This window comes from Schistocerca piceifrons, chromosome X, assembly GCF_021461385.2.
Source record: "Schistocerca piceifrons isolate TAMUIC-IGC-003096 chromosome X, iqSchPice1.1, whole genome shotgun sequence".
Classification (NCBI taxonomy): domain Eukaryota; kingdom Metazoa; phylum Arthropoda; class Insecta; order Orthoptera; family Acrididae; genus Schistocerca; species Schistocerca piceifrons.
Genome location: NC_060149.1, coordinates 766669273 through 766694435, shown reverse-complemented (window position 1 = coordinate 766694435; position 25163 = coordinate 766669273). Strand labels below are relative to the sequence as shown.

At 47.6% G+C, this 25163-nt stretch overlaps 1 protein-coding gene across 1 annotated transcript; it reads left to right on the top strand.

Moving 5' to 3' along the window:
- Positions 1-4797: 4797 nt before the first annotated feature.
- Positions 4798-6111, top strand: LOC124722700 (protein FAM186A-like). The gene has a single exon (XM_047247838.1). The coding sequence runs from the start codon at positions 4798-4800 to the stop codon at positions 6109-6111; it is 1314 nt and encodes a 437-aa protein (XP_047103794.1).
- The last annotated feature ends 19052 nt before the right edge of the window (positions 6112-25163 follow it).

The window sequence follows — 25163 nt, the reverse complement described above, 5'->3', positions numbered from 1 at the left end:
GAGTCGTTATGCTAGCCATCTGTCTTCCATGCCTGCTAATACAGCCCATAACCTTTTTTTCGACGCCTCCTTTGATGCAGGGTATGCAGGCCGCCCCTCCTCCCTACTACCCCCGGGAGTCCGCTTCCGTCTATGCTGTTTCAGCATAGTGTTGGGTTCGTTCTCTTGCCAACTTCCCTCATTTGTTTTTACTAATGACAACGTGACTGCCCTTTTACGTTTCCCCTTTATCCGTTTTATTTTTCTGACTATACTGAGATGTCCCGTTAGCAGAATGGAGTCTATTTGAAACAAGGGACTGATGACCTTGCTGTTTGGTCCCTTTCACCTCAAACAACCAACCAACCAGTCCGCTTCCGTCAACTGCTCCATTCTCTTTCCTTCCGCTTTCCTAAAACCTTCTTGACAACTTGGGGTACAGCACCGCCTTGGCTCCGTCCCCGGATCTGCCTGCTCTGTGACCTTTGTCGATTTCCCAAGGATGGTACCCCTTCACTTGTTTATCGTCAGGCATTTGCTGCTCTATGTGCACAAATGACGGACGCCACATTTATTTACACCGACGGCTCGAAAACATCGTTAGGTGTAGGGAGTGCCTATATTGTTGGCGACACCCCAAATCACTTTCGGCTTCCCGACAAGTGTTCGATTTGTACTGCGGAGCTTCACGCTGTTCTCCAGGCTGTCCACTACATCCGCCGCCATCAGCGGATACAGTATGTTATCTGCTCAGATTCTCTCAGCTCTCTCCTCAGTCTCCAAGCTCTTTACCCTGTGCACCCTCTGGTCCACCGGATTCAGGACTGTGTGCGCTTGCTCCACCTGGGGGGGGGGGGGGCGTTTCGGTGGCGTTCCTCTGGCTCCCGGGACACGCTGGTATCTGTGGGAATGAGGCGGCCGATACAGCGGCCAAGGCTGCAGTCTCTCTTCTTCGGCCAGCTATTAAGTCGATTCCCTTCACCGATGTACGGAGCGTTTTATGTCGTCGAGTTGTTCTTTTATGGTACGCACATCGGTCGACACTTCCCCATAATAAATTGCGGGACGTGAAAGCTCTTCCTTGTGCTTGGACCTCTTCCTCCCGAACGCGTCGTCGGGAGGAGGTAATTTTAACTAGACTCCGTATAGGGCACTGTCTTTTTAGCCATCGAAATCTTTTAAGCGGCGATCCTGTCCCCACTGCTCTCAGCTGTGGACGGTAAGACACCTTTTGAGTGCCCCTATTTTAATCTGTTACGCTCCCGTCTACAGCTATCGCCTGATATATCGTCGATTTTAGCAGATGACACGCGCTCAGCCGACCGCGTTCTCAAGTTTATTAGTGCCAGTGAAATGACGTCAGTCATTTGAAGCTTTTTTTTTTGGGGACAACCAACCCCTTTCTGTAGTGGATTTTTAAACCTTCCTTCTGCTTTTAGTTTCTCCAATTTTATGACTTTCGTTCCCATTGCTGCTGGTTTTCAATTTCGGTTTTTACTGTTTCCTAAGTCACGGACCGGGCGCTAATGACCATAGCAGTTTTGCGCCCTAAAACAAACAAAAAGCTGTCGACGAGTACTACCCTTAACATCCTTTGGTAGCGAGCATCCAGGACTCCATTTATGCCCTGGAACCGTCCGGTCGTTCATTGGTGATTTTTCTGTACCCCAGGTCACGTCGGACTCCCATGCAGCGAAACTACCGACAGGCTGGCCAAGCAGCCTACGCGGAAACCGCTTATGGAGATTGGCTACTCTGAACCTGAATTGCGTTCTGTCTTATGTTGCAGGGTTTTTCGGCTTTGGGAGACAATGGCGTAACAGTACGCTCTACAAACTGCATGTCGTTAAGGAGACTATGAATGTGCGGAAGTCTTCAATGCTGGCCTCTCGCAGGGAATCAGTTGTCCATTTCTGGCTCAGCATTGGCCGTATGAGGCTAACGCATGGTTACCTCCTCTGTCACGAGGTCCCTCCTCGACGTTGCTGTGACTCACAAATGATGGTTCATCTCTTGCTGGACTGCCCACTTTTAGCCGCTCTTCGGCGGACTTTAAACTTTCCCAGCACCCTGCCTTTGTTGTTGGGCGACAATACTTCAACAGTAGCTTTTAGTTTTACATTTTATTCGTGAGGGTGGGTTTTATCATTGACGCATGTCCTTTGTCCCTCTGTGCCCTCCACCCTAGTGTTTTAAGGGTGGTTTTAATGTTTCGGTGTGGCTGGCTTCTTATTTTTGTTCTCGTGGTGTGCCAACCACTGTAATGTTTTTTACTCTTGTTTCTTGCGTCTGTTTTCTTGTGGTCTTTTGTGCCTTTTAGTGTTCGTTACCTTCCCTTCCTTCTTGTGGTTTTTCCTTTCTTTCCGTTTTGTGTTGTACATTTCGTTTATTATCCCCCTTGTGATACCGTTTTATTCGGAACAAGGGACCGTTGACCAACCAGTTTGGTACCTTTCCCTCTCTGTCAAACGAACCAACCATCCTTCCTGCACTTCATCCTTCAATGGAACGGTAACAAACAATAACAGGTAGTCAGAAGTACCATTTGCCTCAAACTTTAGTGGTTTGTGTAGTATGAAAGATGTCCATTTGCTGTGTAACAGAATAATTGCCTGGCTCTTTTTCGTTTTTTTACCAGTCAGCCTGTTATGATAGAAAGTTCCTTTTAAAATGGGAATGCCTTAAGAAAACTAAATTTTTTCTTTTCGACAAAAACGAGGACAGAAGAGCTGGAATCTCAAGAAGCTATATTTCTTCTATCCAACTAATTATTTCTGGAGAAAATACTGTATGTTAACATGGAGTACTTGTGCTTTAGTGTTAGTGGTATCACATACCTATATTTCGTTCATTGTTTTGATATACTTAAACCTCGAATGATGTATGGTAATTATTAAGAAACCAAAGTTTTTCAGTGGAAGATTAACTCTTCCAATATACAAGGGCATGCTGAAACGTAATGACACAGAATTTTCTATTCTCAATATCGCACGAGGTATTAAAAGATACGCATATTATTCAGTCTATATTCCCGTTTCGCTGAAGCGAGCTACAGCCATCTGCCGGGAGAAGTCTCTGAAGAACAGTGTGTAAAACGACACTGTAACGTAATTCAGTGCTTGAGAAACAGCGTGCTGTAATTGTTCCTAACCGCAGAAAACGTGCCTCCAATTCAAATCCATCAAAGAACAGCAGTATACTGTGGTCATCGTATTGAAATTAGTAATGAGGGACATTGGGATATTCATGCTCATAATGAAGGGGCCCCATTTCACTCCAACTGCACACGCCCCACACCGTTACAGAGCCTCTACCACCCTGAGAAGTCCCCTGCTGACATGGATGGTCCATGGATTCATGAGGTTGTCTGCACACCCGTACACGTCCATCTGATCGATACAATCTGAAATGACACTCGTCCGACCTCGCATCATGTTTCCAGTCAACGGTACAAAGTCGGTGTCGACAGGCCCAGGCAAAGTGTAGACCATTGTGCTGTGCAGTCAAGGGTACACGAGTGGGCCTTCGGCTCTGAAAGCCCATATCGATGTTTCGTTGAATGGTTCAATGACACTTGTTGATGGCCCAGAAATTTGCAGGAGGGTTGCACTTCTGTCACGTTGATTGTTCTTGGGCCGCGAGGAGGTGATTTTAACTAGGTTGCGTATTGGGTGGTGCCTTCTTAGCCATCGCCATTTCAGCTGCGCTCACCCACCACTTCGTGCACATTGCGCCCAACTTTTAACTGTCCATTTCCTGATGGAATGCTCGTTTTTTAAGAAGTTTACGTTCCCGTCAGGGTTTGCCGTCAGTTACTGGCCGTGTTAGCGGATGACGCGCGGGCTGTCAACCGCGTTTCACTTCTGATCCGTCATAGCAATATTGCGAAGGCCATTTAATTTTTAGCTCTGGACCTCTGCTTCTCTATGGCGTAATTTATAGACTTTCCTCAGTCCCCGTTTTTAGCTATATTTTTTATTGGGATTGACGTATAGTCATTTTTAATTCCCCTTTGCCTTCCCCGTTTCAATGTTTTGACACAGGCACGGATGACACTAGTTTTTGCACCCTAAAAAACCTCAAACGATTCTCGTCAGTCTCGTTGATCCTATTCTTGCAGGATCTTTTTCCCGCTGCAGCGATGTCGCATACCTTTCGCCGGATTCCGGATAATCACGGTACAAAAGTGAAATCGTCGTACAGAATAATAACCACTTCATCGCTATCTCGGAGATACTGTGTCCCATCGTTAGTGCGTCAGCTGTATACGTTCAAACTGACTTAAATCTTGATAACCTGCAATTGTAGCAGCAGTAACCGATCTCGCAACTGTGAGAGATACTTGTCTTATGTAGGCTTTGCCGACTGTAGCGTCGTATGTCTGTTTATATATATCTCTGTACTTGAATATGCATGTTTCTGTGGTGCTTCAGTGTAGCTGACAGCTGTATTGCTGGGTGTCCTCTTGCAACAAACCTTGACATGAGGGGTGGCCCTTCACATATACCAAAATAACTGGCCTTATTGTATTCTACAAACTTTCAGATATTTTAATGATATACCATTATAACATGCTTTGTAAGGAAAGAACTCGATCAGTAAATAAAATGCTGACATTCATACCCAGCAAAGTCGCTGATAACAAAGGCATTGAGCACCAATTAGGATTTTTCTTATACAAACAATTGTCCAGTGTTGTTAAAATAAATCTAGGGTACTCGCCATAGCAGCGTGTTACTTCTATTTTATGTGACAATGAAGTAATGGTAACACATTCTTTCTAAATCCACAGCATTACGAGGCGTCTGAAACTACAGGATGTCGAATATCCAGCCTGCAGCCTCTAGTAATCTGTTACCTGAGGAGCTAGAACCAGACTTCCTATGCCCACTGTGTGATTATGACACAGAATGGTTCTGCCAGTGTGACTCCACGAAGGGTGCTGCGCTGTCGCCGCAGCGCGACTCCACGAAGGGTGCTGCGCTGTCGCCGCAGCGCGACTCCACGAAGGGTGCTGCGCTGTCGCCGCAGCGCGACTCCACGAAGGGTGCTGCGCTGTCGCCGCAGCGCGACTCCACGAAGGGTGCTGCGCTGTCGCCGCAGCGCGACTCCACGAAGGGTGCTGCGCTGTCGCCGCAGCGCGACTCCACGAAGGGTGCTGCGCTGTCGCCGCAGCGCGACTCCACGAAGGGTGCTGCGCTGTCGCCGCAGCGCGACTCCACGAAGGGTGCTGCGCTGTCGCCGCAGCGCGACTCCACGAAGGGTGCTGCGCTGTCGCCGCAGCGCGACTCCACGAAGGGTGCTGCGCTGTCGCCGCAGCGCGACTCCACGAAGGGTGCTGCGCTGTCGCCGCAGCGCGACTCCACGAAGGGTGCTGCGCTGTCGCCGCAGCGCGACTCCACGAAGGGTGCTGCGCTGTCGCCGCAGCGCGACTCCACGAAGGGTGCTGCGCTGTCGCCGCAGCGCGACTCCACGAAGGGTGCTGCGCTGTCGCCGCAGCGCGACTCCACGAAGGGTGCTGCGCTGTCGCCGCAGCGCGACTCCACGAAGGGTGCTGCGCTGTCGCCGCAGCGCGACTCCACGAAGGGTGCTGCGCTGTCGCCGCAGCGCGACTCCACGAAGGGTGCTGCGCTGTCGCCGCAGCGCGACTCCACGAAGGGTGCTGCGCTGTCGCCGCAGCGCGACTCCACGAAGGGTGCTGCGCTGTCGCCGCAGCGCGACTCCACGAAGGGTGCTGCGCTGTCGCCGCAGCGCGACTCCACGAAGGGTGCTGCGCTGTCGCCGCAGCGCGACTCCACGAAGGGTGCTGCGCTGTCGCCGCAGCGCGACTCCACGAAGGGTGCTGCGCTGTCGCCGCAGCGCGACTCCACGAAGGGTGCTGCGCTGTCGCCGCAGCGCAGTCCAACGAAATATCAGAGTAGCTTCAAACCAGCATCACATACATTGCATTTACAGGTTCCAAATCCAAGCCCACAGCGTCCATTGATAACAATAGAGAACGATTTGCTGGCTGCAGAATACAAAGAGATGTCAATCCAAAAGTGGCCATCTCTGCTCTCACCTATCTGTCCGACCACGCCGAACACGCCCATTTCGCCAATTGCACTGATTCCGCCTCGTCGATGGGTGTAACTTCTGCAGCACCTGCAGTTTTCTGGTGGTAATAAATTTTAAATGTTCAGTAATTGTCTTGACTTTTAAGGTGTCACTAAATGATGGTTGACATGTATTACCAGTGTTTGGTACTCTAGAGTGCAGCATGAAACCTTCTCGGCCCAGCAGATGAGACTCACAAGAATGATTCTCTTGTAGTTATTGCATTGTGAACTCACTTCTAGGTGCACGTGTACCGTAATCGGGTATCAGCTGGCTGCCAGATCTGTACATACCCGAGTTTTTGCTGTTTTCCACAGCAAAAATTTGGGTTCTGTGCAGATTTTTTCCAGTGGAGGAAGTTGCAGTAGCTAAAGTTGGCTCTTATGCAGCCATTAGAGTTCCACAATTAGTGTGATAAGTGACAACGTTGTACCTGAAGGTGGTTTCCATTAGAAATGTAAACTTGAAGTAGGAAGTGGCTTACTGCTTGGTCGAGGAAGTTTCACTTCGTTATTCTAGCTAATTGGTCTAGGTAAATTTCGTAGTTACGAACGCACAACTTGGCTGTCAAATGAAGCTTATATTCTATGTGATTATAATGAGATTTGAATAGCTTTGGTTTATAATTGCTACTCTGACAGCACCATCGCCAACTGATCTGATAACCTTCCTCCAGCTTTGGTCACAGTTACTTGGTTCTAGTTTTCAAAATGATCTGCATAGACGGGTCAGTATGAGCAGTAAAATGGTGGTAATCACTCGCCTGATAACATAAACGAATATCTAAATCCACGACGCTCGACTCAATCCCAAAGTTGTTATGGTAATATTCACTGTTGCCTCGTTTGGAGATCAGCGTCCTCTTTCAGTAGGGAGGGCTTGAGAGCAATGTTTTGAGATGAGGTACGTATAAATTGCCTGGACATACTGGAACACTAGAAAAGCACACATACGAAGTGGCTAACATGCTCTGCAGTCCCTAGAACTGAGCTTTCTTCCTGGTAAAATATTCGGTAAAACGGTTCGTAAGCCTTCACTAGTAAAATATGCTGAAGAAGGAAGTGAGTGATAGATAAGGCGCTATTGTCTGACAAAAATGCACTAACGTAACTTGATCCACTAGCTATGTCATGTCAAACGAAGAGCAAGTTCCTTTACTATCATAATAAATTTCAAGTATTCACGCCTGCTCTGGGAGTAATGTCAATAGCGTTTCATAAGCTCCATACGTTGGTTCAGCTCTGCTGAAAAGTTATCACGTAAGACATCAAACTGTGCTGGCCGGATTCGAAATTACGAGAATCCATTGTCCCAAAACAATGCTCGTAAGTACTCCGCACGACGTCTTTGATTTCGAGGTGTTCGGCGTAACTACAGGAAAATGTAACAAGGAACGGTATAATCTCCTCTCGAGATACCCACCAGGATCGTGAGGTTGGTAGGCATTCACATAGCATTAAGGTGTACCACGAAGAGAAGCTGAGTGTCTTAACAGAATAGCAGCAAAACTGAGTCACGATACGTAAGTAAATTCTCCAATTGTAATGGAACAGACGAACGACTGTACAAATAGTGGAAGGAGATGAAATTTTAACTTAGTCAGGATATGTATGATAGCGTGTTACGTAAATAGTGGTCGTGATAGTGCGACTGAAGAATGAAATTCTTGATAGCAAGGACGCCCATACCGGAGGCAAAGAGGGCTGCGAGCCCGACTAGCACTCAGGAATAGGGAAAAATATTGTTTAGAAGAGTTTTCTTCCAAGAAAATGATTCAAGAATTTACCAACGCACATTTTTAGTAGGGTCTTAATTACTGAAAATTTCACCCATTTGGTTTGCCCTCACCACAAGCAAACTAATGTATGAGCATTCTTGCTTACTAGCATCGAATTTAGATTACACACACAAAAAGTGAAAGGAAACTTGTCGTAACTCTGACCTTCAGACCTCGAAATCAGTGGTGACGCGGCGGTGGATGTGAGCGGCTTTGCCTTGATGCCTTGCAATGTCAGAAGACTGGGAGAATGGATGGGAGAGGGCAGTGATCATGTCGAATCTCATTTCAGACGAATCTGTGTTAATCTGTTCATAGAGCCAAATACAGGTCGAATTGAATATTTCTTTCAATGATATTTTGGGTAGTGGAAAAAGCACTGTTACTTAACCATGTTGTATCCTGTTGAATTCGTGGTGACTTCAGAGAAGATACATTCTTTGGGGATGAATTTGGGGTGGCAAGAAACCTTTCGCTTCTGCAAACTCCTGGCAGGAATGTGAGGTAGCTTTCAGAAAATGCTGTTTCTTGGCCCAGACTCATTCGATATCCTGTATTTTAAATATTCACACGCTCATACACTTCAGATTCGTATGGTGAGTGGCAGGATGTGAACTGTACCGGTACCGTCGGTGACGTGTGTACCAGACTAATACTGCTAGAAAAATTGCTGTTTCAACGTGTATTGTCGCACTACTGTAAGAAAATGACAGATATTAAAGGGTGATATAGAGTGCTGTCACATGGATTAACATACAACGTGGGAACTTCCCCTCCTACGTGGCCACATACAGAGCCACAGAGATTACACGCTAGTATTTGACATCAGATTTTCTGCTTGGAGAGTTAATGTATGTCACGTTGGTGAAGGGGTATGGAACAAGGATGGTGTAGGAAATATTCAAATTGTGCATCCAGTCATAAAAGTTCAGCGATTTTAGCAAATCACGGTTTATAGCACTAAAATGTAATGCTACATGGGTTGGACAAAAAATACGGAAACACCGTGACGAATGTATACTTGAACATAATTGCCAATGCTAGCCAAGTCTGCCATTGTGCTGTTGTATTTGACCAGGAGCGGCAGTGTTCTGTGCAGTTGAGTAAAATATGTTAGAGGTAAGTGGATCCGAACGGGTGTGAATTGCTGATGCTCGTATTGTGAATTCTTCCGTAACAAAGGTAGCCCAAACATTTAGTGTTAAGAAGCACAATATCGAAGACGCATTCCACATACAGGAAAAACGGGAAAAAAATCATCCGCTAAGTCACCACGTGGACGAAGGTGTGTTGAGTGATCGTTAAGGGACGGTCATTGAAAAGCATGTGATTAAAAATACGGGGACGACACCTGGAAAATACACTGCGGAACTTGTCGGACTCGCGAATCCCGTCAGCATCAAAACAAGGGAGCTCCATTAGCTGTGAACTGCAGTGTTAAATGGAATTAAAAATCCATACGTCAATGATATAAATGTCCGTGACAGGAAAACGTGCTGCAGGGAGCAAATGGAAGAACATTCGATCGTGTGAGTGTTGTTTCACGCTGTTCCCAACTTCTAGCAGAGTTTGTCTCAAGAGTGAGAAGTGACGGTTTTAATGATGATAAAGGGGGCTGTATTGTTGTGGTCCATGAGTTCCATGACGATTTTTGCTGATCAGGTCCATCTCATGATACAATGTTTACCAATGGTGATACTGTCTTCAAAGACGACACTCCCCTCTTGAGATGTCGAGAGCTATAATAGTCCCGCGGCCCTTCGTTGCCAACGCAAAGATATTTGCTCACGGTTTTACCTATGTATTTCTATTGTTTTTTGGACTTTTGAAAATTTTCACTGTTTCTGCTTTTATGAATGCTTTCCCCCACACCTTTTTTGGCTTTTAAATTTTGGTCCCTGTTGTAGGTTTCGCCTCTGCTTTAAGGATTTGAGGTGCCGGCCGTTTGGGGGACGCCTTACTGGGGTGCATTAAAGCTCTCCTTTTACACCTACCAAGAAAGTGGATCTACCTTTGCACCTGAAATCCATCGCGGTAGTCAGTCCGTTGTGATGTTTTCATGCACCTTCTCGGTGGTAGCCCTGAAATTGCAGCCAGTTTCTCGTTGGAAACACTGATCAGGCTGGGGATATAGCAGCAATAGAAAATATTGGAAATGGATCTTCCCTGATGAAAAAGCTTCGTAAGTCAATCACGGGCACTTTGTCAAGATAGACCAGTCACCATTCCTCCCCATAAGAAGCTCAATAAACTTAAGGACCCGAAGCTAGAAACTGATGAGCTGCGTACTAACCTAACCTAACCTGACACGTTGTGGAGTCCATTTTGTTCACTGCACCCAGAAAGGACACAAGGATAATAGAATGGAGACTGGATGTTTTATACTAGCTTTCGACGGCAACATTTTGCCTGAGAAGGTTGTCATGTTTTATAGGTGTGATGTCAGGCCTTATTTTCCTCATCTGATGAGATACTCTAAGTGCTAAACGTTCTGACACATCTCCTCCCCCTGTTCCAATGAAGCTGAAGCTGTCAGGCATATGGACGGGCAGCCCTTACGACCAACCCTCTAAATGTGTGCACTGTCCAGAACTCCACCCTCCTCATTCACTGCAATGCTCAGAGCTAGAGGGGGGCGAAAATTACAGGCAATAAAACGCTTGACTGCCTGTCTTACCAAGGTGCAAGGAAAAATTTTGAAAGACGTCATCCAACTAATATCGTCTCTAATTTTGCGACTTACGCCACAGTCCACACCCCACACAATGACGATGTCTCACACCACCTCAGAGTCCGGGTCGTATTCCAGGGCCTGCCCCAAAGTTTGGCGAGGGAATTTCAGCTCCCTCGCTCCCTACAGCTATAGCACTGGTGGTTCCAACACGGCTAGTGCGGCCAGAGATGATTAGTCATCCTCTGGCGTCAGGAGTGGTGACCCCCCTGCGGGTCCGGGGATTAGAATAGGCCCGAGGTATTCCTGCCTGTCGTAAGAGGCGACTAAAAGGAGTCCCTCCCTCTCAAGCGGGTAGTTAGCGCCTGCGTCCGGAGACGGACGGTTCCACGACCTCTATTTGCGGTCATTTTGCTTTTTCACTTCTCGTTTCTTCCTTCCTTTGGTTGGTTCCTTTCTTTGCTCTTCTCCACCTCACTGTCTTCCTTACTCTTTCCCTTGCCTTCTTCTCATTGCCTTCTTCTCATTGCCTTCTTCTCATTGCCTTCTTCTCATTGCCTTCTTCTCATTGCCTTCTTCTCATTGCCTTCTTCTCATTGCCTTCTTCTCATTGCCTTCTTCTCATTGCCTTCTTCTCATTGCCTTCTTCTCATTGCCTTCTTCTCATTGCCTTCTTCTCATTGCCTTCTTCTCATTGCCTTCTTCTCATTGCCTTCTTCTCATTGCCTTCTTCTCATTGCCTTCTTCTCATTGCCTTCTTCTCATTGCCTTCTTCTCATTGCCTTCTTCTCATTGCCTTCTTCTCATTGCCTTCTTCTCATTGCCTTCTTCTCATTGCCTTCTTCTCATTGCCTTCTTCTCATTGCCTTCTTCTCATTGCCTTCTTCTCATTGCCTTCTTCTCATTGCCTTCTTCTCATTGCCTTCTTCTCATTGCCTTCTTCTCATTGCCTTCTTCTCATTGCCTTCTTCTCATTGCCTTCTTCTCATTGCCTTCTTCTCATTGCCTTCTTCTCATTGCCTTCTTCTCATTGCCTTCTTCTCATTGCCTTCTTCTCATTGCCTTCTTCTCATTGCCTTCTTCTCATTGCCTTCTTCTCATTGCCTTCTTCTCATTGCCTTCTTCTCATTGCCTTCTTCTCATTGCCTTCTTCTCATTGCCTTCTTCTCATTGCCTTCTTCTCATTGCCTTCTTCTCATTGCCTTCTTCTCATTGCCTTCTTCTCATTGCCTTCTTCTCATTGCCTTCTTCTCATTGCCTTCTTCTCATTGCCTTCTTCTCATTGCCTTCTTCTCATTGCCTTCTTCTCATTGCCTTCTTCTCATTGCCTTCTTCTCATTGCCTTCTTCTCATTGCCTTCTTCTCATTGCCTTCTTCTCATTGCCTTCTTCTCATTGCCTTCTTCTCATTGCCTTCTTCTCATTGCCTTCTTCTCATTGCCTTCTTCTCCTTGCCTTCTCATTGCCTCCTCCTCCTTGCCTTCTCTGGTCTTCGCCTCGGCGTTTGAGACAGTCTGTGCTCTCTCCCTCTCTCTTCTTTTTCCTCTTCTTCCTTCCTCCCTGTGCGCGCCCGAAGGCCGACCCACGCGTTCGCACGCGTGGCCGGTGACGGGGTAACGCGTAATTCCCCGCCCTGGGTAGACATGTAAGGCACGCATGTACCACCTGGTAAAGGCCAGGCCCAGGGAGGGGTGATTGCCTGAGCTGATACCTTCTGACCATGCTGATTGGTCCCTCCGTCTGTTTCTTGGGAGGTGTGACCTGAGGCGTAAACATTCACCTAAGGCGGGAGTGCCCTCTGAGAGGGTCCCCACAAGGAAGGAGCGCGCCATCGGAGACGCTGGCAATCGTGGGGGATTCCTCCGCAATGGATTTCACTCCATCTCTCTCGACTTCTGCCCAAAAACGGAAACTTGACCAGCCACCAGTGACCAAAGTACTACTGCCTGCCCCACAGTTCCTCGTCGTTTCTCGATCTGAGGACGGAAAGGATTTTTCCTCTGTCAACCCTTTCGTTATCCAGAAGGGCGTAGATGCCATATCCGGATCTGTCAAATCTTGTACCAGGTTGCGTAACGGTACCTTATTACTAGAAACTGAGAGCGCCTTTCAGGCACAAAAACTGCTTCGGGCCACACTCCTGTACACGTTCCCTGTCCGGGTGGAGGCTCACCGAACTTTGAATTCGTCTCGTGGTGTGGTCTATACTAGATCCCTCGACGGATTGACTGACGAGGAGCTTCAATCATTCCTCGCTGAGCAGGGCGTGACGGCTGTCCATAGGGTCATGAAAAAGGTCAACAATGACCTTGTACCAACCTGGACACTTTTCTTGACCTTCGATAGTGTTAAGCTGCCATCGTGCATCAAGGCGGGCTACGAGGTTATTTCTGTTCGCCCCTATGTCCCGACACCTACGCGCCGCTACCAGTGTCAGCGTTTCAATCACACTCGACAGTCTTGTTCCAATGCTGCTAAATGTCACTTGTGGCAGGGATGCCCATGAGGGTGACTGTCCACCTCCGTCTCCTCGTTGTGTGAACTGTCAGGGTGACCATGCCGCATCCTCCCGCGACTGTCCTGTCTATAAGGAAGAACGCTGTATCCAAGAAATTCGGGTCAAAGAGAAAGTGTCCACCTCGGCTGCTCGCAAGCTATTGGCTAGTAGGAAGCCTACGCTGCTCCCAGCGGGGAAATACAGTACTGTCCTCGCCTCTCCTCAGACTACCAGGGAGGTGGCAACCCAGACATGCGATCTGACCTTCAGCACCATGGTCGTCCGCTCGGCCAGTGCTAAGATCGCGCCGTCGACGTCTCCTCTTCCTCTCATCACCCCACAGACACCAGCCCCTTCATCAGCTTCTGCTAAGACGAAGACCCAGAAGTCAGATGCACGGGCCTTCAACAAGGAACCGTCCCGTGCAGACTTCCTACATACCTCGACCTCCCAGCCTTCGACTGTTACTTCCACCAAACGACCTTCCAAGAAGGTTCATAGGAAGCACAGTTCTCCTTCTCCGCCATGGCGCATTTCTTCTCCTGCGCCACCCAGCGGTTGCTGCCCCAGGCCGTCATCCGTTTCGCCTGGCCGCACCGCTGGTAGCCGAAAATCTGGCCGTTCACCAGCAGAGGAAGCTCCCCCTCCCGGCCATCGTACCAAGATGGCCGATGAACCTATAGACCCAATGGACGATGACTGTCCGCCTACTGATAGCGGCGGCAGTGCTCGCTCGAAGCCAGGCCCTCAGCGGCCTTCCAGGTGACCCCTTCTTTCATCTTCCTTTTCTTCTTACGATGGCACTTATTCACTGGAATATTCGCAGCGTTCGCTCCAACCGAGAGGACTTGAAGTTGCTGCTCCGCTTGCACTGTCCGCTCGTCGTAGCCCTCCAGGAAACGAAGCTACGCCCATGCGATCAAATTGCCTTGGCACACTACACCTCTGTGCGTTTTGACCTACCCCCTGTGGTAGGTATTCCGGCTCATGGAGGGGTTATGTTGCTGGTCCGGGATGATATTTACTACGATCCCATCACATTGCACACCGGCCTGCAGGCAGTTGCCATCCACATCACTCTCCCCACTTTTACATTTTCCATTTTTACCGTTTACACTCCATCTGCCGTTACCAGGGCAGACATGATGCAGCTTATTGCTCAGCTACCTGCCCCATTTTTGTTAACTGGAGACTTCAATGCCCACCATCCTCTTTGGGGCTCTCCGGCATCCTGCCCGAGGGGCTCCCCGTTAGACCTTTTCAACCAGCTCAATCTTGTCTGCCTGAATACTGGCGCCCCTACTTTTCTTTCGGACACATCTCACACCTATTCCCATTTAGACCTCTCTATATGTACTACCCAACTTGCACGCCGGTTTGAGTGGTATGCACTTTCTGATACATATTCGAGCGACCACTTCCTGTGTGTTATCCATCTCCTGCAGCATACCCCCTCCCCGTGCTCATCTAGTTGGAACATCTCCAAAGCAGACTGGGGGCTCTTCTGTTCCAGGGCGACCTTTCAGGATCAAACCTTCACAAGCTGCGATCGTCAGGTCGCACACCTCACGGAAGTCATTCTCACTGCTGCTGAATATTCCATCCCTCACCCTACTTCTCCACGTCGCGTACCGGTCCCCTGGTGGACCGCAGCATGTAGAGATGCTTTACGTGCTCGTCGACGTACTTCACGCACCTTTAAACGCCACCCTACAGTGGCGAATTGTATCACTTATAAACGATTACGTGCACAGTGTCGTCGTATTATTAAAGAAAGCAAGAAAGCCAGCTGGGCTGCTTTCACAAGCACCTTCAACAGTTTTACTCCTTCTGTTGTCTGGGGTAGCCTGCGCCGGCTATCTGGCACTAAGGTCCACTCACCAGTTTTTGGCTTGATGGTCGCGAATGACGTCCTTGTGGCCCCGGAGGATGTCTCCAATGCCTTCGGCCGCTTTTTCGCAGAGGTTTCGAGCTTCGCTCATTACCACCCTGCCTTCCTCCCCCGCAAACAGGCAGAGGAGGCTAAGCCACCTAACTTCCGCTCCTCGAATCGTGAAAGTTATAATGCCCCATTCACCATGCGGGAACTCGAAAACGCACTTGCACGGTCACGGTCCTCCACTCCAGGGCCTGATTCTATTCATATTCAGATGTTAAAGAACCTTTCTCCTGCGGGTAAAAGTTTTTCTTCTTCGTACTTTCAATCGCATCTGGACTGAGGGACATGTTCCCGCATGCTGGCGCGAGTCTATTGTCCCGATTCCTAAGCTGGGGAAGGACAAGCACTTGCCTTCCAGTTATCGACCCATCTCGCTTACCAACTGTCTGTAAAGTGATGGAGCGAATGGTTAACTCTCGTTTGGTTTGGCTGTTGGAGGGCGGGCATTCTCCGCACCATGCATACATGTGGCCTTCGCGGTCGCCTCCCTCTTTTTATTCGTTCCTTTTTAATGGATCGACAGTTCAGGGTACGTGTGGGTTCTGTCCTGTCACACCTTTCACCAGGAGAATGGGGTGCCACAGGGCTCAGTTTTGAGCGTCGCTCTCTTCGCCATAGCGATCAATCCAATAATGGATTGCCTCCCAGCTGATGTATCAGGCTCCCTTTTCGTGGACGATTTTACCATCTATTGCAGCGCGCAGCGTACACGCGTCCTGGAGCGCTGTCTTCAGCGTTCTCTTGACCGTCTTTACTCCTGGAGTGTCGCCAATGGCTTCCGTTTTTCTGCCGAGAAGACGGTCTGTATTAACTTCTGGCGCTACAAAGAGTTTCTCCCACCGTCCTTACGACACGGTCCCGTTGCTCTCCCATTCGTGGAGACAACAAAATTTTTAGGTCTTACATTTGACAGGAAACTTAGCTGGTCTCCACATGTCATATTTGTCTGCCCGTTGTACCCGTTCTTTAAATGTCCTCAGTGGTCCTATTTCGTCTATATCGGTCGATCGTCCGCTCCAAGCTGGATTATGGGAGCTTCGTATACTCCTCTGCACGGCCATCCATCTTACGCCGCCTCAACTCCATACAACATCGGGGTTAACGACTTGCGATCGGAGCGTTTTATACTAGTCCCGTAGAGAGTCTTCATGCTGACGCTGGCGAATTGCCACTCACCTACCGGCGCGATATACTGCTTTGTCGGTATGCCTGTCGGCTACTGTCAATGCCCGACCACCCGTCTTATCGATCCTTTTTTGACGACTCTCTCGATCGTCAATACGGGTTGTATGTCTCTGCCCTGCTACCCCCTGGAGTTCGCTTTCGTCGCCTACTTCAACACCTTAATTTTTCACTCCCTGCAACCTTTCGAGTGGGCGAGACCCACACGCCACCTTGGCTCCAGGCTCAGGTTCGCGTTCACCTTGACCTCAGCTCGCTCCCAAAAGAGGTTACCCCCGGTTCGGTCTACCACTCCCGTTTTGTCGAACTTCGTTCGAAGTTCTTAATATGACCTTCATTTATACAGATGGCTCAGACCAATGACGGGGTCGGGTGTTCCTTTATTGTCGGGGCACAAAGTTTCAAATACTGGCTCCATGGCCATTGTTCGGTCTTCACAGCTGAGCTCTTTGCCCTCTACCAGGCTGTTCTTTACATCTGCCGCCACCGACATTCTGCTTATGTCATCTGCTCCGATTCCCTGAGCGCCATCCAGAGCCTCAGTGATCCGTATCCGGTGCACCGGATCCAACGCTCTCTTCAGCAGCTGGTGGACGTCGGTTCTCCGGTTAGCTTTATGTGGGTTCCTGGCCATGTCGGTATCCCTGGGAACGAAGCTGCAGATGCCGCAGCCAAGGCTGTGGTCCTCCAGCCTCGGACAGCTTGTGGTGTCCCTTCGTCGGATTGTAGCGGGGTAATTTGTGGCATACCGATTGGGCTGCACTTACGGACAACATGCTTCGGGCCTTGAAACCTCTTCCCGCGGCTTGGACGTCCTCCTCCCGCCCTTCTCGGCGGGAGGAGGTCGTTTTGGCCCGGTTACGACTTGGACACTGCCGGTTCAGCCATCGCCATCTGCTGAAGGCTGCGCCGGCGCCGTTCTGCCCATGTGAGCAATTGCTAAACGGTCCGCCACATTTTAACGTCCTGTCCGGATTTTAACACACTGCGTCTTTATCTTGGCCTGCCATGTACTCTAGATGCCATTTTAGCGGATGACCCACGAGCAGCTGCTCGCGTTCTTCGTTTTATCAACTTGAAAACCTCTCTAAGGACATTTGATTATGCTGTTTTTTAATCCTATGCCTGTCAGTCTGTCTTTTATCGTGTTTTCCCTTTTAGTTGTTGTTTTAAACTTGTGCCTCGCGGTGCATTCTTAACGTAGTCTGGGCGCTAATGACCATTGAAGTTGTGCGCCCTAAAACCACCAAAGAAAAGGAATGGTGACACCTTAAGGTTCACCGAGCGAGGTGGCGCAGTGGTTACACACTGGACTCGCATTCGGGAGGACGACGGTTCAATCCCGCGTCCGGCCATCCTGATTTAGGTTTTCCGTGATTTCCCTAAATCGCTCCAGGCAAATGCCTGGATGGTTCCTTTCAAAGGGCATGGCCGACTTCCTTCCCCGTCCTTCCCTAATCCGATGAGACCGATGGCCTCGCTGTCTGGTCTCCTTCCCTAAAACAACCAACTAACCTTAAGGTTCTTTTCTCAAGAGAAGGACCAGCAGCCAGAAGCTGTGGGCTTAAGTACAGTCCTCTTCGCCCCTGGAAGATAAACTCGGGAATTCTTCTCAGAAATCTAAGTCTCTGAAGGATATGTAATAAGGTAAATTAATTTGTGAGGCTCCAGATGTTCAACTCCTCAGCCCTGCAGCAGTCCAGCCTATGCACATGGACGACGGATCAGGCAATCAGTTGGACCACACCCATTTTTTCCACTCGCCACTTTCTCAGACCTCACACCAACGCTCCTTCAATGGAATTATAACAGCTACCGTCACTATTTGACTTAATTATTTAATGGCTACTTACTCTAATAGGCATAGTGCTTAAAGAAACGTACTGCACCAATCATGTCAATGTTGAGAGTCTGGTGAGGGGCGGTGACACTGTCAGAGGCAGAGTACTAGATCACCTCCTTCCAGAATTGGACGTCTGCGTACTCAACACTGGAGCTGTCAGCAGCTCGTGGTGTAACGACTAGCATTGCTGCCACTAAATCAGTGTCCCGGGTTCGATTATCTGCCAGGCTGGGGTTTCCTCTGCTTGGGGACTGGGTGTGTTGGCATCATTTCATCATTCACGACAGTGGCTATACTGGATTGAGTTACACATTGGTCTGTGTAAAATTTGGGACTTTGTACAGGTGCTGATGACCATGCAGTTGAGTGCCCCACAAACCAAACATTAACACTGGAGGTGCAGCCCACTTCAGTGTGGCCCATAGAACGTTTCCCACTATTGACCTCGCAGTTGACAGCCCGAGTATCTTACTCTGATTCAGTGGCGTGTCCATGACAATCTTCGTGACAGCGACCATTACCCTATCGTTCTCTCCCTCTCCACTCAGACATTTGGAACACGCTCCATGTTGGTAGCTTCATAACTCTGACTGGCAGTCCTCCTCCTCCTCCTCCTCCTCCTCCTCCTCCTCCTCCTCCTCTATATCCACCTTTGCAGCCAGTTGTGTGATGGACATCGACAAATTGTTACAAGACGTTACTGATATTACTCATGCTACAGCAGGCACGATATCATACTTCTCCAACTCATCCCGACGGCCGCCAGTGCCACGGTGGTCTGAAGATAGCAACAGTTATCAGGAAACACTGCTGGGTGCTCCAACGGCATAAGCAACATGCCTCCATGGATAACTTAATAGCATTCAAGGGACTCCGGACGAAAGCACGGTTTTTATTTTAATAAAGAAAAGGAAGCAGGAGAGTTGGTTGAAAATGTCTCTCAACTATGTGATCCCACACCCCATCAGCCCATATACGGACTAAACTCCGCAGCATTTGCGGCCATCTACCACCCATGGCGGTACCTGGAATGTTTATTACTGGTAGCATCTGCAATGATTCCAAGGTTCTTTACGAATATCATGTGGCACAGTTAGCTGAAGGGTCGACTTGAAGTAATTACCATCCTCAATTCCTGACCCAACACCTTTTTCAGCGGCGTCCACTTCCTTTCCATAAATGGCTCTTTATCATCCAATGTCCACTTTAATGAATGGGAGCTTCGCAGTGCTTTGGCAGTGTGTAGAGATAAATCCCCTGGACCTGACGAAGTCCACAACCAAATGCTCAAACACCTTCGAGTTCCCTTTTTCATAGCATTTGGCAGGGAGGAGTACTGCCCTCTCAATGGTGGGAAGGTATTCCAGTCCTGAGACTAGGAAAGGACCCACATATTTTAACTATCTGCCAGTCTGAAATACTTGCGCCAATGGTCAACCGCCATCTTCGTTGGTGCCTTGAAGTCTGGGGATGTATGTGACCATTCCAAAGAGGCTTCTGGGTTTTCCAGTGCACCACAGATCACATGATTCGATTTGAAGCTGCAGTTCATTATGCTTTAGTCAGTCGCCAACCTCTGATGGCTCTGTTCTTTGATGTACAGAAGGCATATGATACCATCACATTCTTTCTATACTGAATGAGTTTCGTTTCCGGACCAGTTCACCCATTCTTATGCAGAATTTCCTATCTCTCAAACTTTCTCAGGTTCAGGTAGGTTAGACTGTCAGCAGCCAATATGAAGAGGAAACTGGCGTCAATCAGGGATCGGTTCTGAGTGTGACTGTTCGCCATCGCCATCAGTGGTGAGCCCTAGTGTGTCTATCAATGTACATGGGTGATCTTTGCCTGTACTATGCTTGTGCATCACTGTGCACCACTCAGTGCCATTGTCAGGGGGCTCTGGACAGTCCATGACTGGACACTGACCCACACCTATGAATTATCTCCTGCAAAATCAAGAGTTAAGTGTTTTTGTCGACTCTGGACTGTGCACCTGCACCTGGAATTTTATCTTGGTGACCTGTTATTTGAAGTCGTTGAAACTTTTCAATTCTTATGTCTCTTGTTAACCTCACTTGGCTGCTGCATGTCCGGCAGCTCAAGCCAACTTACGTTAAGAAGCTGAAAAGCTGAATGGTCTCCATTTTCCTAGTCACTCCTCGTGGGCTGCGGACACCAAAGCTCTTATGAGATTTTACAAAGTGCTTATTTTATCCCACTTTTGTACTCCACAGATGTGTTGCCTATGGGTCGGCGGCACTGTCTACTGAGCTTGCTAAACCCTGTTTACCACACTGGCATGTGATTGGCAATCGAGCCTTCTGTATGGGCCCTGTTGACAGCCTCCTGGCGGAAGCCAGTGTCCCACTGCCGCAGGTTAGACAGCAGCTTCTGTCAAGTTTTGCAGTCACACTGTCAGATGCCTACTCACCCATGTTATTCAACTATGTTCCACGACGCCATCTGTTCAGACCAGTTTGTGCATCGCCCAAACCTGGGTAGACCAGCTGGGTTCTGACTCGATATTCCACTGAAGGACCTACAGCAGCCTCCATTAATGTTCCCAGAGCTGCCTCTCGACACCCCTGTGGTCTGTACACTGTCCTTTGATACGACTGGACCTCTTATGTGGCACCAAGAGGGATGCTGATCCCACCCTTCTCAGACACCAATTCCTATTGATCCTCCACGATGATTGATTCGATATGCATCTACATACACAGATCGAAAGTACAAGACAGGGTCGGTTACGCTTTTGCACATGCAAGGGGCCACAAGAAGCTCTATCTGCGAAGTGCTTGCAGTGTATACACTGCAGAGTTGATTGCCATATCTCAGGCTTTGCAGTATGTCAAATCCCAGGCTATGACGAACTTCCTGATCTGTAGCAGTTCCATGAGTTCCTAAAAATGTGTAGTAGTGTGCTATCCCAAAAATCTTTTGATCGCCAACATCCAGACTCTACTTAACCTCTACAGCTCATTGATAGAAAATGACCTGCGTCTGGATACTGAGCCACGTAGGAATTCCAGGAAATGAACATGCTGACCATATAGCTAAAGACACGACTACAGGAGATGAACCTGTTGTCGGAATACTGAAGACTTAGGATTGCAAATTCAACGCAATATTTTGAGGCCCAGGGAATTGGAATGGCAGGATACTAGGACCCAAAACAATTTGAGAGCGAATAAATATAAACTAAGGCGCGGAATAAATCTTTCCAGACCTCTCTGAAAGATGCCATTGTGTTGTGCCTACTATGCATTGGCCACACGCAACTCACCCACGGATTGCTTCTGCGTCGGGAGGAGCCTCCTCTGCAGCTGTGGTAGCCTATTGACTATTGTACAGGTTGTTGAGTGCCCCCTGATGGCCGATTTGCGGCACACTCTCAATTTGCTTACCTCATTTCCTCAGGTACTTGCGGATGACAAGACAGCCACTACCAAAGTCTAAAATACCTGAAGGAGAGTGGATTCTACACTATCCTATACTACTCCTCCACTTCCAGTGTTAAAGGCACTTCTGGGGAGGAGGGGGCGGCCTCCCTCTGGCGGGTACACCCAGTGCGACCGCATGTTACTTTATTTCCCCTTAACTTTGCGTGCTTAGACCCTATTGTGCAAGATGCTGCTTAGGTTCTGTTTTTTCTACTTAACGTGATAGACCGTTGTTCAAAAATGTGTGTGAAATCTTATGGGACTTAACTGCTATGGTCATCAGTCCCTAAACTTCCACACAACTTAACCTAACTTGTCCTAAGGACAAACACACACACACGCCTGAGGGAGGACTCGAACCTCCGCCGGGACCAGCCACACAGTCCATGACTGCAGCGCCCGAGACCGCTCGGCTAATACCGCGCGGCTAGACCGTTCTCACCCTTTTACATTGCTTACATGGTAGCAGCCAATTCATTTTTTACTTTTACATTTCTGTGTTTCTCTCATAAGGAGGGACTGATGATCCAGTACTTCAGGCCTTTTAAACACACAATCAACATCATCGCTGCTCGGAATTGTACAACCTCGTGTTGTCTGAGTCACTGCATCTGCAGTATGTTGTAATCGTTGATCTTTAGAGAAGAGGAGACATCAAAATTTTTCTTCTAAAGCTTATGAACAAGAGGGGTAGTTCCCATTACGTGTTTAATATGGATTTTCTCTTTGGTACAGGTGCAAAACCCTTTGAACATTTTCCTCTGATTACTTGTTTCGCATGTACTTCCACAGGTTAAGCTAGTATGACCTGTCTAGATCGTTGGACACATTGTACACTCCATCCGTGATTCACAGCAAATGTTATTTTTGTGTTTAGCTCTTCCTTAAACCATTTTGTGGTTAACGTTTCCCCTAGGACAATGCCATTTGCCCTCAGGATCGATTTGATCCCAATTTTTTGTGTCGTAAAGTTCATTGCAGAGGTAAGTTTCTTCTTTCCGTCTTTGGCATCTTTGATTTCGTTGTATTTAATAAAGAATTTTGATTTTTCTGTGAACTGATTTGTGTCGTAGCTGTTGTAGCTAACGTTTGCGAGGACGGCAAATTAGGTAAAAGAGGCAGTCTGTTTTCCGCTCAGCTTTGAGTTCGACAGCGGCTGAAGCTCAACACGGCCTTAAACTCAGTCAACTCTGGAGATCTACTGACGTAACAATTTCTCCCATTTCCTGTATCCTTCCATCTAACCTGAACTGAAACGTGGCCCATTTGGACACTACATGTATTAGTACAGTTACTAAAGCAGCAGGAAGGAAACTGACGATATTAGTGCAAAATACCTCAACTGACTTCACATAAATTGTAAATAGTATCTGAGCATCCTCAGTTGTCTCACATGTTAGCATAGAGTTAAGTGCGCTAGCACTCCCTTACATTGACCCGGCATCGTCTACTGCCGTAAGTTGACAGTAGAAGGATTCCGAACAATTTTCTGACAACAAATTTTAAGTTAGGCAGAAAAATCGGGAAGAATCGGGTGACAGGGAAGTCAACTGACGCCTCCTGAAGACCTCGTGTTCTCGTGCTGGCGAGAATGCAGGTGTTGCGCGAGAAAGACACGGCCGCCTCTCTAAGTAGACAGCAAATAAACGCAGTTCAAAAGTTAAATTGTTCGCTGCATAGATAGCAAAATCTGCGGATATAACCAGGAATGTCCTGTGCTATTGAAAACTTCAGGCGTATTAGAGTTTAAATGCTAATTTTCTCAGACACATCCGGATAGCCGAGCGCATTAGTACACCGCTTTCGGGATTCGGGGAGGGCGCACTCCAGATACATTTCGCTCGGCGTTCTAAGGACGAGGGCTTGTGTACCATCCAGCATGGATAGGGGTTTATAGTGTTTCCCTCAACCGACTACTACGAAAAGACATCTAATAATTCATTTTTCAAGAGGGAGGACAGCTGCACTGGAGTTTTCATGTAAGAGCATTTCTCAAAAATTAACATCGTTGGTATCCGTGTACAGCCTATTCCACGATTTGCAAATGTGTAGATACTCTTCCACGTGGGTATCACTAGACCACAGTGTGGTACACAGTAACTATTTATAATGTAGCACAGTGTTGTAGGTGAAGTAGAGGCAGAAACTGGCACGACACTTGGCAGTGAAGCCTGGAAACCACCTCAAATACGCTACGAAAGCCACCTAATATACGGCGTAGCAGCACAGCGTGATTTTTGAATATACACTCTCCTTATTACATCGCCTGTCATTCTTAACCATTCGAAATTCTTTTTCTCGCTAAAATAGTTCTGAAATACTAAACGCAACTTCTTGCACTTACAAAAGGTAAAAATGACTTTTGCGTAAATATTACCTCAGAATTCCGTGGATTTTTATACCATAAAATTAACAATTCTTATTTCTCTGGCCTTCTAAGACCGTCTGCTTGTAAGGGTTAAGCTAAAAATGAACCAAAAATGTATTTCGATTTTACATAACTTATACAAAAGTTTCTTCTTTCACTACCATCATGAAAAGATTCACATAATGATAAATAGTCGACGAAGCCAGTGTCGTAAGAGCGCCTGAGGATATTCAAAATCTTGCTTGTCGCGCATGTGCTATAGCTTAGATGGCTGTTGTAGGCATATTTGAAGTGTCCCAGCTTCATAGGAAAGTGTTCAAAATGGCTCTGAGGACTATGGGACTCAACTGCTGAGGTAATTAGTCCCCTAGAATTGAGAACTAGTTAAACCTAACTAACCTAAGGACATCACAAACATCCATGCCCGAGGCAGGATTCGAACCTGCGACCGTAGCGGTCTTGCGGTTCCAGACTACAGCGCCTTTAACCGCACGGCCACTTCGACCGGCTTAGGAAAGTGTGCTATATGGCTGTTGGCCTAGGCATCCTCTACACAACTGCGATACGCCAGAAACTCATTTGCTCTGGTCAAGATGACAGCGAAACGTGTGATAAATGTACATGAACTTTTTCAGGTATGTCTGCAGTCGCAATTGCCAATCACTAAAGCGATCATCCACAAATAAGATAATTTTTTACGTGTATTATTTACGTGGTGCTGGTGCAGAATGAAATGCGTATTTAAATTTAAATGGCTGTGGCTGAGTGTGACTGGGAGAGACAGTGAGAACGACCACCCTTAGCAGCCAATATTTTGAAAGAACTACCTGATTTTAATGTAGTAATATTGTCCTGCTGCGCGCACATTTACGTCACTACTAATCCACTCCTTTCCTGCAGCGCCAGAAAACACCACAGGCCGAGCAGCTGCAGGCGATGCCGCTTCTCCTTCATACAGGGAAATCATCGCCCTGTGATGAAACATTCCAACCACTTCCTTTCCAGCCGCGGGGGGACAGCTACCGACGCTATACAATGCGTACCTCGTGAACCAATGTGGAACTACTGTACCAACCTAATCAGAAGATGAAAATATGTTTCAGCTTCGGAAATTTGGATTCTTCTGTGTTGTGCTTCTACTACTGTTGAAACGGCAAGATTTTAATGGTGAATATTCAGTCTAATATTGAAATTTTATGGTAAAGTTTGTTTTTCTATTTTGAGACCAACTAAAATATGTACAACTAAGTAATGTTTTAAAAAAGTTGAATGTGATGTGAATATTTTCATTTAGTATATTATATAATTAATTTCCTCATTAATTAAATTAACCTAAAAATGTATTTCATTGCAGGCAATGTATTTT